The sequence below is a fragment of the Gopherus evgoodei genome, chromosome 2 (genome assembly GCF_007399415.2).
Source record: "Gopherus evgoodei ecotype Sinaloan lineage chromosome 2, rGopEvg1_v1.p, whole genome shotgun sequence".
NCBI lineage: Eukaryota > Metazoa > Chordata > Testudines > Testudinidae > Gopherus > Gopherus evgoodei.
The window spans coordinates 120,681,786-120,701,453 of NC_044323.1; the positions used below are offsets into that span (position 1 = coordinate 120,681,786).

The following is a 19,668-nucleotide window of genomic DNA, read 5'->3' on the forward strand; positions in this document are numbered from 1 at the left end:
CAGCAAGGGTGGTGAAATGCTGACCTTAGCTGAGAAAATCATAGAGAGGTGGAAGGAGCACTTTGAGGAACTCTTCAACCCAATGTACCCCCTCCCCGCATCCTTCCAGGAGGGAGCACTGGAAACCTCCAGTGAGATCGGATCTATTTCTGATGCTGAGGTTGATACAGCAGTAAAATGCCTTCATAGTGGTAATGCAGCAGGAGTGGATGAGATTTGCCCGGAGATGTTGAAAGCACTGGAAAATGTTGGGGTGTTGTGGTTAATGCACCTCTTCAATGTTGTATGGAAGACAGGTGTAGTACCTCTGGACTGATAAACCAAGATGATGGTCCCAATCTTTAAAAAAGGAGACAAGAGAGTGTGTTCCAACTGTAGGGGGGGTCACACTCCTCAGCCTCCCCAGCAAAGCCTCTCCTAGGGTACTGGAGAAGAAGTTACACCCGTTAGTTGAACCTCAGATTCAGGAGGAACAATGAGGATTCCTTCCTGGCTATGGAACAATGAACCATTTCTTTGTTCTCTCTCAGATACTCCAGGGCTTGTGAGAGCTTGCTAATCTGGTATACCTTTACTTCGTAGACCTCAAGAAGTCATATGACCATGTTCCCTGAGATGTGTTAGGGAAAGTGCTGTGGGATTATGAGGTGCTGGTACCACTTTTTCATGCTATCTGGTCCCTCTATTCTCAGAGTGAGAGTTGCATTCACATTCTTGGCATTAAGTTGAGTTCATTCAAGATGGGTGTTGGACTCTACCAAGGATGTGCCTTGTCCCAACTCCTGTTCATAGTTTTCAAGGACAGGATATCAAGCTGCAGCCAAGCTGTGCAGTGCATCTGGTATGGGGACTTGGAAGTGACATCTCCGCAATTTGCAGATGATGTTGTCCTTGCTTCTTCAGACTGTGATCTCTGATATACACTCGAATGTTTCACTGTGGAGTGTGAGCTGGCTGGGATGAGAATTGGTACCTCCGGTTCAGAGGTCATGGTCCTCGCCCAGAAGAAAGCGGACTGCTTTCTCCAGGTGAAGGGGGCAGAAGCTGCCCTTAGTGGACGAGTTCAAGTATCTAGGGATCTTGTTCATGAGTGATGGCAAGCAGCAGTGTGAGATCGATCAGTGGATTGGTGCAGTGGAGGCAGTGATGAGGGCGCTGTACTGATACGTGGTGGTCAAGTGGGAGCAGAGTTCTTGGACAAAGCTCTCGGTTTACAAGTCACACTACGTTTCCATTCTCACCTATGGTCATGAAAATTGGGTAATGACTGAAAGGGCAAGATTGAGAGTACAAGTGGCGGAAATGAGGTTTCTCCACAGGGTGGCTGGGCTTACTCTTTGAGACAATGTGAGGAACTTGGCTATCAGGAGAGTGTCGGAGTACAACTGTTACTTCTCCAGATCGAGAGGTGCCAGCTGAGGTGGTCTGGGCATCTGATAAGGATGCCCCTGGGGAGGCTTCCGTTGGAACTATACTGGCCACGTCCCACTGGGAGGAGGTCCCGAGGCCAATCCAAGACACACTGGAGGAATTATATCTCCTGACTGTCCTGTGAACAATGGGGAATCCCCCAGGAGGAACTGGAACCTGTTGCGGAGGTCAAGGAGGTCTGGTCCTCCCTATGCTCCATGCTGCCGCCGCGACCCTCACCAAGAAAAACGGCATAAGAAATATCTGAAATCATTAAATGACTGTGAAATTGACCAAAATGGACCATGAATTTGGTAGGGCCCTAATTATAAACCCATGATTAAGTCCCACTGAAATCAAGTGCTTACATGTTTTCCTGGATAGAGATGGATTTAAACATGTGCTGAAGAGCTTCCTTGAACTGAGGCCTTATAGGTTTGCAGGGGTGGCCTGCAGGATAGCAATTCGAGTTTTCAGATGTACATTTATTGAAAGGCAATTAATTCTTTCCCCAAATATGCAATTAAACATCTTTACTTACACAACAGAACACTTTTGCTGCCATTTGCTCATCAAACTGGCCAAGGATTATCCGAACATCATTACCCTGTGAACAAAATAACGTATATTTAAGTTTAATGCAGTCACAGGCCTAGAATAAACTATATTCAAAGTCACTTCTTCTTCTAAAGGCCCAATTTTGCCACACTTACTCAGACTGAGGAATATTGTACTTTTTTAGTACGCCCTTTGAAATCACTGTGAGAACTTGCAGAGTAAGCTAGAACATAACAGGTAAGATCCTCAGCTGTTGGTAAAAGCCATTTTGGAGTTATGCTAATTTACCCTAGCTGAAAATCTGGCTCATTATGAATAAAAGTGGTAGAACTGCAATTTTCAAACAAATAATTGAGAAATAACAATATTGAGAAGAGAATAGTCATACTTATTTTGTGTAGCTACATCTTACTATTCAATAATACTAAGAAACAACACAGATCAAAAGGATATTTGATTTGCTTTGTCTTCATTTTGCACTTAAAAAGCAATTGCAAATATCTATGGATATATATTTTACAGTACACTGTCAATGATTTCACCTTATCAGTCAACATAGACAATGGACACATGTAAATGAGATAAAACACATTCACCAACTTTGATAGTGCCTAGAGATTTTATTCATATCACTACTCTTTCCATAGACAGTAGAATACATCAATGTCTGGGGGGAAAAAACTGTTTTGAGAATCCACAATTGAAGTCAATAGTCAATGGAGGTCATTTTGCCTTCATGCCCGGAATATGTTAATGAAATTTTCAGATGACTTCAGAAACTGGAACTAACTTTCGGTTAATGTGTGAAAAAAATAGTACAGACAAACAGTAAACACAGAGCAGTCCATTACAACTCTCTGTAACTTAATACTTAATTTCACACAACAGATGGATGATCAGACAGGGTTTGAACGAGGTTTTGTTTTTTTTTATGGGTAGTATAAAATGGTTTATTAGCTTGCTAGTGCCACTTCTTTTTGCAAAGCAAAATATCAAGCTATTCAATTTGAGTTTAAACGGTGGAAAACATTTCAGTTATAATTGTTTCGCTTTATTACAGATTTTCAGTTTAGATAACTTCAAAACTTTTTTTTCTTGTATAGCAAATAATACATCTCAACAAGAGGTACAGTCTGGAAAGAACTATTTTGCTCTTAAAATTATATGAAACTAAAGAGTTTTTAGCATTTGAAAGTTTTGCAGTACATGATTTTCTTTGGATGTTCTTAACCTGTGCAGTTTCACTAAGCTTATTTATTTTGTTTACTTAGTCACATTGTAATAAAATATTCTGTCTGAAACAGATACATTTAAAATCTAAATCCAATTAGCTCACATAAAGCCAAGAAAAATAAGTTTTTTTTATTAAAAGGAGTCTCATTCATATAAGTCCAAAAATTATTGTTAAAGCAACAGGGAAAAAAATATGACAATGAAACAACTCAACCAAGTTCTGTACTTTAAAAAATTATAAGACTAACTATCCTGATTGTTTTGAGACCCTTAACTGAATTGTCAGACTTCTGTGCACATAAAATCTCAACTTAAATATTGCATTATCTAAAAACTAAACTGAACTAAAATAAAATCAATAACAAAATTTGCTGAAAACAAAAAATGAAACCAACAAAATCTGTTAAAGTTGAAATTTTAAATTCATAAAAATACAGTAATTGCATTATAGTTCCCATAGCAACAAGAACATTTTTTTTTTAAATAGAAAATGTGTTTTCTTTTTGTTACATAAAACAGAAAGTATTTGAGTAACTATCTTTTTTTATTTTTATATCACCTTTGGACTGAGAACAATCATAGGAAATTTCAGCCCAAAATATTAAGTTATTAGTCACTGAAAAGACAGGTTTGAGAATCTTATTCTTTACTATAGTGACTCTATAATTATTCTATTGCAAAATATTATGCAAATTGCAAAGCATATTATATCCTCTTCAGTAATACCCTTGTCCTTCTTAAACATCCTGATTGCCTACAGGGGTTCTCATTATACTGATATCACTGTGTAATTAGTTTGGCAAACAACATATAGCCTGAAATTTTTCTACTTTGAACACAAGTGTGTGTTCTATGTTTGCTGGTTTTGCAAGGAAAGAAACAGACAAACATTCAAGAAATTCTTTTATTAAATGTTTATGAAAGGAGGCCAGATTGTCAAAATAGCTCAGCACCCAACCGCTGTAATTTAGGCATGTAAAAAAAGTGACATGATTTTTCAAAAGAGCATAGCTCCCATTTATGAATCCAGTGTGGTGACCAGAGGTGAGCCCAGCTGTCTCTTCTCCTGACTCCCTCCAGAGTTAGGGAAGCTCTTGTTTCATGCTGTGCTCTGAGAGGGTTGGGGAATAAGCTACTGGGGCTTTGTGTAACCTCTGGGGGATGGTTGTGGGGTTATGTTATCTCATTTTCTACCCCTCCCTTGCACAACTGTTGTGGGAGCTTCGGTTCCATGTGGTTGTATGAGGAATTTAAAGCAGAAGAGGCTTTATGAGGAAGGTGTTGCTAGCATAAGAGACAGTAAAGAAGGCGGCACAAAAACACTTGCAGGAGAAATGGATGACACCACCAGCAAACCAGAATCAGGGAGAAAAGCTACTGAACATACAAGAGTAGATAGAGAGGGGCAGGGCTAGGGAAGATGTCTAAGGACAAGAAGCATGAATTTAATTTAAGTTCGGAGCACTCACAGCTGCCAAGTCAATTAGAGTTGTGCTTTGAAAATACTGAAGTGCTTTAAAATACTAAGTACTCTGAAAAATCAGGTCAAAAGTGGGCACCTAACATTAGTAGACAATTTTGGTGTTAATCTTTCTGTGCCTCAGTTCCCCAATTGCAAAGGGGGGATAATAATACCATCTGTTCTCACAAGGGCATTGTGCATTAGTGTTTCTCTCTCATTAGTGTTTGGGAAGTAGTCAGATGCCATGATGACAGCATCACAGAAATGTCCAGGAGGAAATTAATAATTTTGTATTCAGTGCAGGTTTGGATGGTAATTAATAAGATCTAAGGACACACATCCAATGAAGAAGATAAAAGGAAATATTGAATAATTGCCTATTCATAAATGAGTCGGGAATCCTGTGGGGAAAAATAGGATGTGATCATGTCATTAAGGATGGTATCATAATGCATATACACAAGGAGGTTGAATTAAAATTGCATGGGTAACCTTATTTCCAGCATTTCCTAACTTTGAAGGACTTAGTTGCAACCTGAACATTCTTTTAATGTATGATTTTTTGATGTAATAAACATAGAGGAAAAAAAGAGGAGAGAAAAAGAGACAGACATATCTTTTGGTGCTGTGCAGCCAATTCACACTGCACTGCCTCTATAATCTTGCTGTAAAATAAGAACACAAGAACATAAGAACGGCCGTACTGGGTCAGACCAAAGGTCCATCTAGCCCAGTATCCTGTCTTCTGACAGTGGCCAACACCAGGTGCCCCAGAGGGAATGAACAGAACAGCTAATCATCAAGTGATCCATCCCTTGTCGCCCAGTCTCAGCTTCTAGCAAGCAGAAGCTAGACACACCATTCCTGCCCATCCTGGCTAATAGCCATTGATGGACCTATTCTCCATGAATGTATCTAGTTCTTCTAGTTCTTTGACAGTCTGAAGAAGAAACACCCCAGACAAAGAATCACCATCCAGCAGGATAGAGACAATGCAGGGATCTTATGTCATACACTCTGCCCGTTGCTGGTGCAGCAGGGAAAAAGGAGCATAGCTGGAGAAAAGGGGATGTGGCATTTTTGTTCCCCCATGGCCGTTACAGCCTCCATCAGAAACAGTGGAGCGCAAATGTGAGCTGTAAACCTCTGCCTTGCACTCTGCCATTCTGACATAGCCAAAGATTAATTACCTCCCAGTGCTCAAAGGCAATTACTGCATGTAAAAAATACTAATGCAATAAAAAGAATATAATACCCATATAATGTTTATATGACTGATTTTCTAGTAAAGCAATCTTAACATTTGTCTTGGGTTCTAGCTTTAAGGATAATTCCCTTAATCTTCCCTGTACTCCCCACTGCTCTCACAGCCCTTCCTTTCGGACTCAAAGATTAAGACAAAACTAACTTCAGAGCCAGAAAAGTCTGCTTTAAATCAACCAGAGGAATCATCAGTGTGTAACACAAGGCATTTGATCCCTGAAAAGGATGAACATAACATACTAATTTAACAGCACTCCCAATTCCTGTCAGCTGAAGAAATGGGTGACTGGACCTACAAATTAGAACAATACATATCTCTATTATTCAGAAACCAGGCTCACCCAGAATCCTATATTTTTTAATGCTTTCAACCTTAATTATTTATAAATCTCCAGAGAAAATGCAACTTTCATGAGTAAACTGGCGGTTGCTCAGCTTTGTAACTTGCTTTATATTACTGTTACCCCAGCAACATAGCTTGTGAATCATTTATTAACCATTGTCAGAAACACATTTTCAAATCAAGCCAAGGCAATCACTCTTCTTTTCATTTACTAAGGCAGTTCACTGAAATATCAAATCAAGAGATGGGAAAATCCCCATGTCACAAGTGGTAAAGAAAACAGAGGACCAAATTCAGCAATGATGTCAAAAGTAGTGTAAGATACTCAGGGGGGAAAGTCAAGTTCATCAATTCGGTGTTCCCTGGGAACTGCCATTCTCTCTATCTTTATCCCTTCCCTACCTACATGGGATAAGTAGGTGTCCCACTCACATTCTTCATTCATGCTCTTCCACTTTAACCCCCTTATTGTGCTCTGCTGCTGGCTGACCTTGCTTGGGTTAGTCACTTCACCTCTCTGTGGTTCACTGGTTACACTGAGCTAAAAAGCAGCCTACTTGACTGAAACGGGCAATAGTGAGGCCTATGCAAGGAAATCATATTGCCAACAGTGGTTGATAGCTGGCAGTTTCCCCATCTGAAATATGGGGACAATGATACTGACCTCCTTTGTAAAGCATTTTGAGATGTCTAGATGAAAAATGCTGTATAAGAGGTAGGTTATTATTTTTGTTATAGGCAGGGCTGGCAGTAATGCCTCTTAAGCCACGTTTTAGGCCCTATTTTCAGTTGCTTATAACTTTGCCAGACTTTAATCATTTGGTCCAGGTGTCTATGTTAGGTATTATTAATATTGTTGTTGTTGTTTTGGAAAGTGGAGGAAGGAAGAGGGAATTTCAGCCAAAACTATTGAGATGTTTCTGAGGAAAAGGGTAGGGAAAACCTGCAGTCAGGTTTGGCCATTGGGGGGCCCTCAACAACTGCAGCTTTGATTCCTGCTATCTTGGAGGTGGTAGACAGTCTGTTTCCTATAGCTGAATATTTTTAAACTCAGCCAAAACAAAGACTCATGGATAGTAACATCTGCTAGTAGGAAAAAGTATTAGCCTGGAACCCATGGGTTCACATCTAAGGATAAAGACACCAATCACCTGGAATAACCAGTGTGCAAGGTTTATTCCCTGGCACTAGTGGTCTCTCAGAGAGATGATACAAAATGGTGTCACTCCCCATGGGATCTAGAACAACTCTTGCTGATTTCCAACAGGCAGGAATATTCCATCTCCATGTGAGAACAGCTCACTGGTTACACTGAGCTAAAAAGCAGCCTACTTGACAGGACAGCCTTCACATACTTTCATATTCTGATCTGTGGTCTAACTGAATACATCCCTGGTTTGTGGAGGGAGAGACATCTATCAAATAACATTATGTTCTGCACTCTCCTTTTTATAGCACCAAAGATTTGCAGCAAATGTTTGGCTTTGTTGACTATTTTTCTCAGAGGTCAGATCATCTATGTTTGGATTTAAACTCTGGTCCTCAGTAAAGTGTGCATATTGTTGCTGTCCTAGGAACTTGCGTAAACAAAGAATGGTTTATTTTCATCCCCATACAAGAGAGGGAGTCACTGGAGTCCTGATAGGCCTCAAAACTGCAAGACTTTTCTGCCAGAGGATTCCTTCAATTGAGTGACACATCTTATCAGGCTACATGTGAAAGTTCTGTGAGTTTGCTTTTAGATATACCATCATCATCTGACCACTAGGAACACCTCAGACATTGTGGTAATAATAATGGTAGGGCCCAGATATTCCTGAATGTGATAGATGACAGATTTCTTCACAAAATAGTCACTGAACCAACAAGAGGTAATGTAATTTTAGATTTAGTACTGGTAAGTATTGAGGACCTCATGGAAGAAATGGTTGTAGAGGATAACCTTGATTTGAATTAATGGAAGGATAAACAAAACAAGTCCTGCAACTAGGAGTCCTGATTTCAAAAGGGCAAACTTTAAAAAAGTTAAGAAAATCAGTTAGCGAACTTGACTGAACTAAAGAACTTCAGGATTTGAATGTGGAGGAGGATTGCAATTACTTTAAATCAAAATTGCAGAAACTATCTGAACCCTGACTCCTAAGCAAGTGGAAAAAATTCTTAGGGAAGGGTTTGTGACGTTGCACCCCATAATGCTTTATGGAAATATACTTATGAATGTAAATATGACATAACTGGAATATGTTTTATGCTAGATATTCCATGTAACATATTTGTGTAAAGGTTATGTTCTTCTGCATGTATTCATCCTATTTGTACAAATGTATCATTCTTGTACCTGAAACTAGGAATATAAAATAGAACTCTGAGGTCCTATTGTAGTTATGCAAAGTGTGGGCCATTAATGGTGGCTTGGAATCTTGATGGTCCCCATTAACCAGGATAATATCTTCCCTGAAATTATCTAATTATTTTTTTAACCCATTTATACTTTTGACCTTCACAACATCCCTGGCAACGAGTTCCACAGGTTGACTGTACATTGTGTGAAGAAGTAATTCCTTCTGTTTGTTTTAAACCTTCTCCCTATTAATTTCATTGGGTGACTCCTGGTTCTTGTGCTGTGTGAAGTGATAGAGAACACTTTCCTACTCACTTTCGCCATACCATTCATGATTTTACAGACCTCTATCATATCACCCTTTTGTCGCCTCTTGTCTAAACCAAACAGTCGCAGCCTTTTTAATCTCTCCTCATATGGAAGCTGTTCCATAAGCCTTATAATTTTTTCCCTTCTCTGTCTCTTTTCTAATTTTACTACACCACTACCTCGATATAACGTGACCCGATATAACACAAATTTAGATATAACACGGTAAAGCAGTGCTCTGGGGGGGGGGGCTGTGCACTCCGGTGGATCAAAGCAAGGTCGATATAACGTGGTTTCACCTATAACACGGTAAGATTTTTTGGCTCCCGTGGACAGCGTTATATCAGGGTAGAGGTGTATATCTTTTCTGAGATAGGGCAACTACAACTACACAGAGTATTCAAGGTGTGGGTGTACTATGGCTTTATATAGTATTATTATATTTTTTGTCTTAATATCTATCCCCTTTCTAATAGTTTCTAACATTCTGTTAGCTTTTTTGAATGCTTCTACACATTGAGTAGATGTTTTTTGAGAACCATTGAAAGTGTTCGCAATATCTTTCTTGAGTGGTACCAACTAATTTAGACACCATTGTTTTGTATATGCACATTTTGTTTTCCAAGGTGCATTACTTTGCATTTATCATGGAGGATAGGTTCATCAATGGCTATTTGCCAGGATGGACAGGGATGGAACATCATGTTCTGTGAATCCTTTGTCCACTGTCTGCCAGACACTGGGACTGGGCGACAGAGGATGGATCACCTGATAATTGTCTCTTCTGTTCATTTCCTCTGAAGCATCTGCTATTGGCCACTGTTGGAAGACAGGATAGTGGACTAGATGGACTATCGGTCTTACCCAGTATTACCATTCTGATGTTCTTATATTTTCCCAGATGTATCTGTCCCCCATTGTAATCCACTAGACCCACTGCACCTCCCAGAGCAGAGACAGAACCCAGGAGTCCTGATGGTGTCTCTCTCTCTCTCTCTCTCTCTCTCTCTTCAGAGTTAGTAACAAAGTAAGAATATACATTCAAATTTGAAACGTAACCAGTGTCCCTTAAGTGACTTGCCACAAGATGTCAGAACACATTATTATTATAGCTAAGTGGGTCTTATATTTATTTAATTTTCTTTCTTTTATATAAGAATTGGATACAGTGCTCCTGTCAGCTAATTACTAACTTATGAGCCAAAAAACTAGAGTTTTCAAGTGCTTAAGTAGCTCTGGAATCACAATTAAGGTTGCCCTCTTTACCAAACTCTGAAATAGTGCCCCTCGTTTGTTGATTCCCTCAAAAAATTCTAATAGATTGGTGAGGAATGGTTTCCCTTTACAAAAGCCATGTTAACTCTTCCCCAGCAAATCATATTCATCTATGTGTCTAATAATTCTATTATTTACTGTAGTTTCAACCAGTTTGCCTGGTAATGAAGTTAGGCTTACTGGCCTGTAATTGCCACCATTGTCTCCAGAACCTTTTTTTAAAAAAAAAGTGGCATTACTTTAGCTATCCTCCAGTCATCTAGTACAGAGGCTGATTTAAGTATAGGTTACATAACACAGTTAGTACTTCTGCAATTTCATATTTGAGTTCCTTCAGAAATCTTGGGTGAATACCAGCTGGTTCTGGTAACTTATTATTGTGTAATTCATCAATTTGTTCCAAAACCTCCTTTATCGATACTTCAAGTCTGGGACAGTTCCTCAGATTTGTCATCTAAAAAGAATGGCTTAGGTGGGGGAATCTCCCTCACATCCTCTGAAGTGAAGATTGATATAAAGAATTCATTTAGCTTCTCTGCAATGGCCTTGTCTTCTGTGAGTGCTCCTTTAACACCTTGATCCATTCAGTGACCCCACTGATTGCTTGGCAGGCTTCCTGCTTCTGATTTTTTTTTTGCGCTATTAATTTGTGTCTTTTGCTAGTTGCTCTTCAAATTCTTTTTTTAGCCTGCCTAATTATACTTTTACAATTGACTTGCCAGAGTTTATTCTCCTTTCTATTTTCCTCTAGAGGATTTGACTTCCAATTTTTAAAGGATGCCTTTTTGCCTCTAATAATCTCTTACTTTTTTTTAGCCATCAGAGCTGGTGCTAGGTATAAGCAGACTAAGCAATTGCTTAGGAGCCTGAGCAGCTGAAGAGGGCCCCCTATTAATTATTAGTATGTGTTGTATGCAGAGGTGGGAGAAATACTTTTGCTTAGGGCCTCCAATGGGCTAGCAATGGCACTGTTAGCCGTGGTGGCATTTTTTGGTCCTCTCACTTTTTTTTTTTTTGTATTTGGGGCATACATTTAATTTGATCCTCTATTACTGTGTTTTTAAAAAGTTTCCATGGAGCTTGCAGGCATTTCACTCTTGTGACTGTTCCTTTTAATTTCTGTTTAACTAGCTTTCTCATTTTTGTATAGTTCCCCTTTTTGAAGTTAAATGCTTCTCTGGTGGGCTTCTTTGGTATTTCTCCCCTGCATGAGGATGTTCAATTTAATTACACTACGGTCACTATTACTGAGCAGTTCACTATGTTCACCTCTTGGACTAGATCCTGTGTGCCAGTTAGATCTAAATCAAGAATTGCCTCTCCCCTTGTGGGTTCCAGGACTAGTTGCTCCGAGCCATTAATGGTGTCTAGAAATTTTATCTCTGTATTCCGTCCTGAGATGACATGTTGCTACTCAATAAGGGGATAATTGAAATCCCCCATTGTTGTTGAGTTTTCTATTTATATAGCCTCTCTAATCTCCCTGAGCATTTCATAATCACCATCACTATCCTGGTCAGGTGGTCAGTAGCATACTCCTGCCACTATACTTTTATTATTCAAGAATGGAATTTCTATCCATAGAGAGTCTATTGTACAGTTTGATTCATATACAATTTTTACTATATTTAACTCTATGCTTTCTTTCATAATATAGTGCCACTCTCCCAACAGCCTGAACTACTCTGTCATTCCTATATATTTTATACCCTGGTATTACTGTGCCCCAATTGATTATCTTCATTCCACCAAGTTTCTTTCATGCCTATTATATCAATATCCTTATTTAATACCAGGCACTCAAGTTCATACATCTTAGTGTTTAGACGTATTGCATTTGTACACACGTCATTATAAAATTTGTCAGCGTGTAGTTGTCTGCCTTCCTGTGTTGTAATTGAATGGGACTTTCTTTGACTGTGTCTTTTCAGCTCCTGCCTTTACTTTATCAATGTCTATCCTCTCCCCTTCACTAGGATATAGAGAATTCCTATTAGTAGATCCTCCCCAAAGGGATAGCACTGTTCAAACCATGTGCTCCTCTGCACCTGTTGACTTTCCCCCAGCTCTTAGTTTAAAAAATCTTCTATGACATTTTTAATGTTACATACACATTCCGTTCTGTTCTGTTTTGGTTTAGGTGGAGCCCATCCTTCCTATATAGGCTCCTCTTTTTCCAAAAGGTTCCTCAGTTCCTAATAAATCCAGAATCATCCTCCCTACATCATCTTCTTATCCACACATTGAGACCTTGCAGTTCTGCCTGTCTACCTGGCCCTGCATGTGGAACTGGAAGCATTTCAGAGAATGGTATGATGGAGGTCCTGGACTTTAATCTCTTAGCTCGTAGCCTAGATTTGGCCTCCCATCTGAATCTTCATCCTTCACTCTGTTTAAAGGGGTGTCAGATTTCCATCTCTTTCAGAGCACTTGCTTGTCTGTATTTCCCCAAGCCTCATTCACATCTAGTGAAGTAGGCACCATGTTTTAGATGATCACAATGCCTCAGCATGAGACAACCCTATCCTCAAGTTCTCCAGACCTTTGAAGCCTCTGAGGTTGTAATCAAGAGTCTGTCCATCACCGCTGTACAATTGTCAAAATGAATGAGTGTTGCATGAATTTGCAGGTGTTCAGTCATCTGGAGATGTCAAAGTGCTCTCAGTTAAGCCTGACGTAGTTTCCATGGCAAGCTTTCACACTGTCTTCTTCTTAGAATGCTAAATGGTTCTATTTAAACTCGAGATGTGACTTCAGTAACACTTTTGCCCAGTGACTTAGGAGAGCAAGAAGTGCAGTCACTTCTAATACACTCTGGACATAGCATACAGAATTAATGCTCAATTTGGCAGTTCTGCTGATCTTATTCACCTAGAACTCCTCAGCCCAGCTTCCTGGGAGTTGTGCCAGGAGTGCTGGAACAATTTGTATAGTGGGAGTGCTGATGATGGAAACCATGTATTTGGTGTTTGTTATTACTACTTCAAGCTACGGGGTGTGGCAGCCCCACTAGTTACAGCACCTCTGGGTTGTTCTGCTCACTTAAACAGGTGGGAATATACAAAGAACAATTGAAGAAGATGACGATGAAAGTTACTTACCAATAACCGAGTTATTTGAGATGAGCATCTGCATATTCACATACCCTGCCCACCTTCCACACTTTTTTGGAGTCTTAAGACTTCTCAAATTAGTGGAGCAAAATGAAGGGCAGTTGGGGCCATCCTCACTTTTATACCCTTGGAGGTCTCCTGGCAGAGAGGAGAGGTAGGATGGAAGCGCGGTTCCAGCAAACACTGCTGAACAGAAGATTTCAGTGGCTCCCGGCACAGGCACTTTGATTACACAAGGAGGAATATGCAGGGGCTCACCTTAAAGAACTCCAGTTATCAGGACACAATCTGCATTTTTCTTGTCTCCAGTTGCTGAAGGCTGCTTGGTTCCATTCAGGCTCTGTGGTTCGGTCCAGGGACTGCTGTAGAGCTGCCTTGATAGACAGACTCTCCTTGGATTTCATGTATAAATCCTTCAATCAGATCCTGAGGTTTGCCTTAGAGTAGCAAACCCTGATATCCAGCTTGTTGATCTAATCCCAGTCATTTATTTTTGCAGCCTGCTCAAAATGGCTGATCCAATCAGCCACTAGGCTTTAAGACCTTTAACAACATTGTAGTAATGGTGCCCCACGCATAAACTGTAGTCTTTATAAAGCTTTTGTATAGAGCCCTTTACATGATTGACTGTCAGTTTTGGAAATCAATTACAGATAGAGGGCAAGAGCCTGGAAGGAGCGGATTTCAGTAGGAACTGAGGATGATCACTGCCTTGTGGGATCACAGCAAATCAGTGGCATAGCTGGAATTTATAACTCAGGATCTCCTGACTTCCAGGTCTTTGTAAAGACGACTATACTGCTGCCATGTTCTAGGCAAAGAGGAACTAAACACCATCCAGCACTACTTTAAGCTGCCGGTTTTTTTCCAGCACTAAGGCCAAACTAGCTTTCTGATCTTGGCAGATGAGCTAAATCTTGTGTCTTCCTCAGACACTATGGTACAGAAGATATTTCTTTTAGGTTCTCTTCCATTTGCTGGAAGCTGTCCATTAATTAATAAAATGGAAACTGCTGATATAAGTTGGTGAAGATGAGCTGTTCTACTATGTAAAATAGCTCTCTACTAAGTTGATCAAATTGCCTCAGGATATTCCCATGACTTTCTGCTAGTCTCTGCTCCAGCTGTAACATCACAAGATTTTATACTCAGATTACATGGCAAGCAATGCCTTCTTCTCCTTAAGTGGTGTAACCAGATTCCTTAACGTAAAAAGTAGAATACCAACAAATTTTGATCTAGAATAATCTTTTGTTTAGTGTGTTTCAGAAGTTCAGTTGCTCTTATTGACTGATTAAATCTGTAAGTCTTTTTACAAAGTTGTTGACTGGGACAGAAGGACCTAGAAATCAGCCAGATGTCTCCAACTAGGGATCTGGCCAGTATGGCAGAGTCACAAATTGGCTCTTTTGCCTCCCACTCCATCAGCATTTGGCAATGGGAATGTGGTGGGGCAAGACTGTGCATGGCTGAAGATCTATTGCATTCTAGTAATCCTGGGGTTGTGGACAGGTTGTATACTTTACAGGAGTGTGAAGGCTTGTGAAAAAATATGCCAGAATCAGGGCCTTCATAGAACCTACCCCAGAATTAGGGGAGCCACAGCCAGATCTCTTGCTGCTTCCCCTTTTAGCTGTATCCAGGGGAAACTAGGAGCAGCTGAGAATATAAGACATGTATGTGTACATACTATAGCTACAATTCATTATGACACATACAATGTGAGCTACAAAGTGCATAAAAGTCATTTTGCAGCTATTGGAGATACATCCACTTATTTGGCATGTTATTTATGTTGGCCAGAATGGTTTTGGTTCTATGTTCACCCTCTTCTAATGCAATGTACTTTTTGCTGCTGCCGTCTGCAGTAACCTGTGGAGAAGACATAATTTATTCACAACTAAATGAAAGCCAGTGAGCTGTTAGTGACAGAACTGTATTTCATGCACTAGTACTAGTCTAGAAGTCAGCAGAAAAGTGGACTATTCCTCCTTCATCAGGCTGTACTTGTCATGAAAATATAGTCTTCACATTCTAAAAAAATGCGAGGAATTACTATTCAACGGCAAGTTGCTCCACAAGGGATGTTAGTTATATGTAATCCACAAATCTGTGAAATCCTATTTACTGAAATGCACAGAAAAGTGTTTCTAAAAATTCAGAACACTGACAATTCAATCAAATGGATGACTGGGCTGAAAAGATCTTTTACGCCCCAATACTGCAAATAATTATGTACATGCTTATTTGAGTTCAGTGAGATTATTCCTGTGCGTAAATTTAAGCATGTGTATAAGTGTTTGCAAGATTGAGGGGTCTTAGTGTCCAAAGACTCTACTAGAAATATAAAAATGGTAACAATAACTAAAAATGCATTTGAATTTGACACCATCATTGAAGTCCTCTGGACACTTTACAAAAAATAAGTAAAGCCAAAATCATATCATTAAGACAACAAATCTATCAAAAATGCAATATCCGAGCTAGTAAACAATCTCTTCTACATCCTATTCATTGACATATAAAACATAAAACTTGAAACAATTAAACTAAAATGGAAATAGAACATTATTGAGCTTTGCCCAAATGCCAGAAGTATATTGTGCTGTGGTGTACTGTATTTTAAGGGGGAGACCATTCCAGATGTAAGCATTTGATAGAAAAGGAACCACTTCTCTGTCACAGAGTGAGCTGGTCCTTTAAGAAATCTAGGTCTCAGCTGTGCCTGTACCAGGCCAAGCACACCTCTGTAGGTATATGAAATGAGATAAGTCACGGGATGGTGAGCATGTGTCTAAACAACATCTAATGGGATGAGGGGCTAAGAGCAACCTGCAAGGACCTAAATAGAGAAGGACTCCAGGGGAAAATTGGAACAAAGGAGGACTTCACTCCTGGGGATCAGTGCTCTATGAAGAGCAGGAGGTCTGGCTGTGTAAGAGACCCGGGAAAGGAGGCACAGGATAGCTGTGGTTTTGGGGGTAGAAAGAAATGTTAAAATCTCACAAACTCCTCTCTCTCAAACTCAACTGCTCCTAAACTACAGCTCACAAATGAGCTATTTTAAGATGCCAACTCACAGGCAATTCATATAATATAACAAAACTTGCCAGTGTTTCAAGGAATCCATAGATCATGTTGTATTTCTGTAAACCTTAATAAGTATTTTGTCTTCCTCTACATATCCCATAATTGTAAATTTAAATGATGTTCTTTCAGAGCATACATTAATGTGTCTGTTACAAAGAAAGAGGTTTTTACTTTCTATTTTGATCGCTGTTACAGACATTTTGATAGTAACTGGGTGCCAATTTACCTATACTACAATTACACCTCATTGAAGAAAAGATTTCTATTTTCAGAAGTGAATGCTTAAGTTGCACACACAAAATATATGCATACACCAGAAGTGAATGAAAACCTCATAATCCCGACATGCAGAATAGACGATTGCCTTGAAAAGCACCCATTTATTCAAGCAGATGTAAATATGAGTTTTGTGTACTTAACAGGTGAATATCTGTAATTAGCATGTAAAGCCCTAACCCTCTAAAATTCTTCCGGTTCTGCCAGAAGGGAGATCTCAATGTTATTCATTGGAATTCACCATGGAAGGCAGGATATCTTCTGCAATACAGGAGGAATTTTGAAGGGCCAGTACTGGAGGTCCCTATTTTTGAAATTTTTACTTTTTCATCATTTTTTGCAATGTGAACAAGAGAAGTAGAAATAGATGCAGGAAGGACAGAAAGGTGCGGATTCTGTTGTTAACATGAATTAAAGACCTGCTTAATCATTTTAATCTGCCAGTTAATAAATGACATACTTATAGTATACACAGCAAACACATTGACTAATATACTTCTCATCTCAACTTTACAATTAATATTAGTGGAGGACCTGTCTCATTGTTGAAATTGCTATGGGAATCACTTCCTTGGAATATGTGTCCAATCTAACAGTAGATTAGTTAGTGAGAGGGCAAAACAAAGCATAGGTTGATAACATGAGGAAGGCCTCATTTGATCATAAGCAGCTGGAGATGATCAGGTGTTAGGACCCTATAGAGATGCAGAATTCTTCTGCTGATTTTCTAAGGGTATAGCTACACTGCAGTTAGAAACCCATGGCTAGCCCATGTGTAAGAGGGTGGGGACCTCCTCCCAGGTCCCACTGTCCATTGTTTACCCCCTCTTTTTGCCCACTCGGCAACATTTGGGGAGCTCACTGAGGCAACTACCCACAGATAAAGCATCAGCTCCTTCTCTTCCCTTTCCCTTGCAAAGGAGGAAGATCTGGCTGGAACAAGGTTCTGTCTCTCAGACAGCCACTGGATAATCAGCTTGTGGGCTTAGTCTCTCAAAGTCTATTGCCCCTTCAGTGGGTTTACCTTCTACCCCAATTCCTTGGGTGTATTGCTTTGCTGTCTGTCAGGGTGGCTTCAGGAGCAGTATGTCTCTTGGCTGTCTCCTCCTTGGCTGGCCTACCTCTGTTACCAGCAGTCTCTGGGTGGAACAACCTTCTTCCTGTTCATATCCCTTCCTTGGTAAGTTTCCTCTTTTAAGCTGCTGGTCCTTCAGGGTGAACAAATCTTGCAAGTGTTCCTCACTGGAACCCAGAAGAGTTCATTGATCTCTTCCATACCAGTGTGAGGGCATGTCCCTTCACATACCCCATCCCTTAAGATGGTCATTTGGGTTTAGGTTGTCTCCATTCCTGATCTCTGATTAAAAGAAATTGGCATGGTCCTTTCCCGCCCTGGGTTGTACTCAGTAACTACTTGTAGAGCAAGGTACCATATTATATGGGGGTTCGTATTCCCCATGGTCTGGATCCAGTGTAAGGGTATGTGATCAGTGATAAGAGAGAAGAGGCAACACAACAGGTAATACCTGAGGATGTCTATTTGGTAGTTAATGCCTCCTTTTCAATAATTATGAGTTTTCCCTAGGGAATACCTACCTACTTAGGTGTATGGCTGGCTGTTGTTCTCCTCTGAATTTTTGTGAGAGGACAGTGCTGAGACTGACATCTGAGGCATCTATGTGTAGTATGAATTCCCAAGAAATCAGAGCAAAATGGCATGGGTGCCCGGCATAGTTGTGTTTTTAGTTTCTGAATGCTTCCTCCTGCTTTCCATCCCAATGAATTTTCTTGTTGACTTTTATGAGACTTGTAAGGGGGGCCTTCACTGAACTGAAGCTTGGATAAACCTCCAGTAATATCCTGCCAGGTCAAGAAAAAATCTCACTTGCCTCTTCATCTGGGGGATGGGGCATAGTGGGAGGGCCTGCATCTTGTCAACCACTGGCTTAATAAAGCTATCTCCTACACAGTACCTCAAATAAGTTACTTCACCCATAGCCAACTTACATTTCTCCAGGTTGGCCTTAAGTCTTGCTGCCTGTAGGGCTTTTAACACCACCCTTAAATGCTGCAGGTGGTCCTCCAAGCTGGGACTATAGATGATAATGTCATCAGTGTAGGCCTGTGTGTATTGATGATGGGGGTTGAAGAGCTTATTCATAAGCCATTGGAAGGCAGTGGCAGCCTCATGGAGGCCGAAAGGCATGGTCTTAAATTGGAAATGCCCAAAGTGGTGGAGAAAGCAGTTTTCTCTTGCGAGGAAGGGGATAAAGGGATATGCCTATAACCTTTTTCAGATCAACAGTGCTTAAGTGCTTCATCAGTCCCAGCTGTTCTAGTAACTTGTTCACTCTTGTCATTAGGTAGATGTCAATTTTATGATGACATTGACTTTTCTGAAGTTAATGGAGAACCGAACTGTACCGTCTGGTTTGAGAATAAGAACTATGGGCTCCTCCATTCACTTCTGGATTCCATAATCACCCCCATCTCCAGTATCACTCGTACTTCCTCTCGGACTGTATCCCACATCCTTTGTGGCAACGGTCTAGGATTTCTCTCAGACTACCTGGCTTAGGGTAGTCTCCAGGTGATGACTGACCAACCACATTCTCCCTGGGCAGTTGGAAAACTGCAAAGTCCCCAATTAGTTGGAGGAGTTGTTTCCTTTGTGCAGAGAAGAATTCTTCCCCTCTCCCCCAATACGGTTGCTGGAGCTTTGCTGCTGGGGAACTGGAACCCCAATTCTGGTTCTGCTGGAAAAGGAGTTATCAGCAGGGCTTCCTGCACCATCCAAAGTTTGAGAAGTTTCACATGTTAGACTTTGGTTTCCTTTCTCCTCCTGGGTAGCCTTATCTCATAGTCCACAGTCCAGCACTTTGAACAGCTCCAGCCATCGAGTGAAGGCAGTAGAAGAAGAACACGGTCACCTGGCTGAACAGTCCATAGTCATGCCCTTTTACTATAATTTTGTTCCTGTGTGTTGGGCTTTCCT

General features: G+C 40.3%; 1 protein-coding gene across 1 annotated transcript in view; it reads right to left on the bottom strand.

Moving 5' to 3' along the window:
• The window catches only part of GABBR2 (gamma-aminobutyric acid type B receptor subunit 2), a 930,408-nt gene that overhangs the window by 495,119 nt on the left and 415,621 nt on the right, over positions 1-19,668 (bottom strand). The window contains exon 5 of the mRNA XM_030551629.1: positions 1,952-2,017. Coding sequence (XP_030407489.1) covers positions 1,952-2,017 — 66 coding nt within the window. The remainder of the gene's footprint in view (positions 1-1,951; positions 2,018-19,668) is intronic.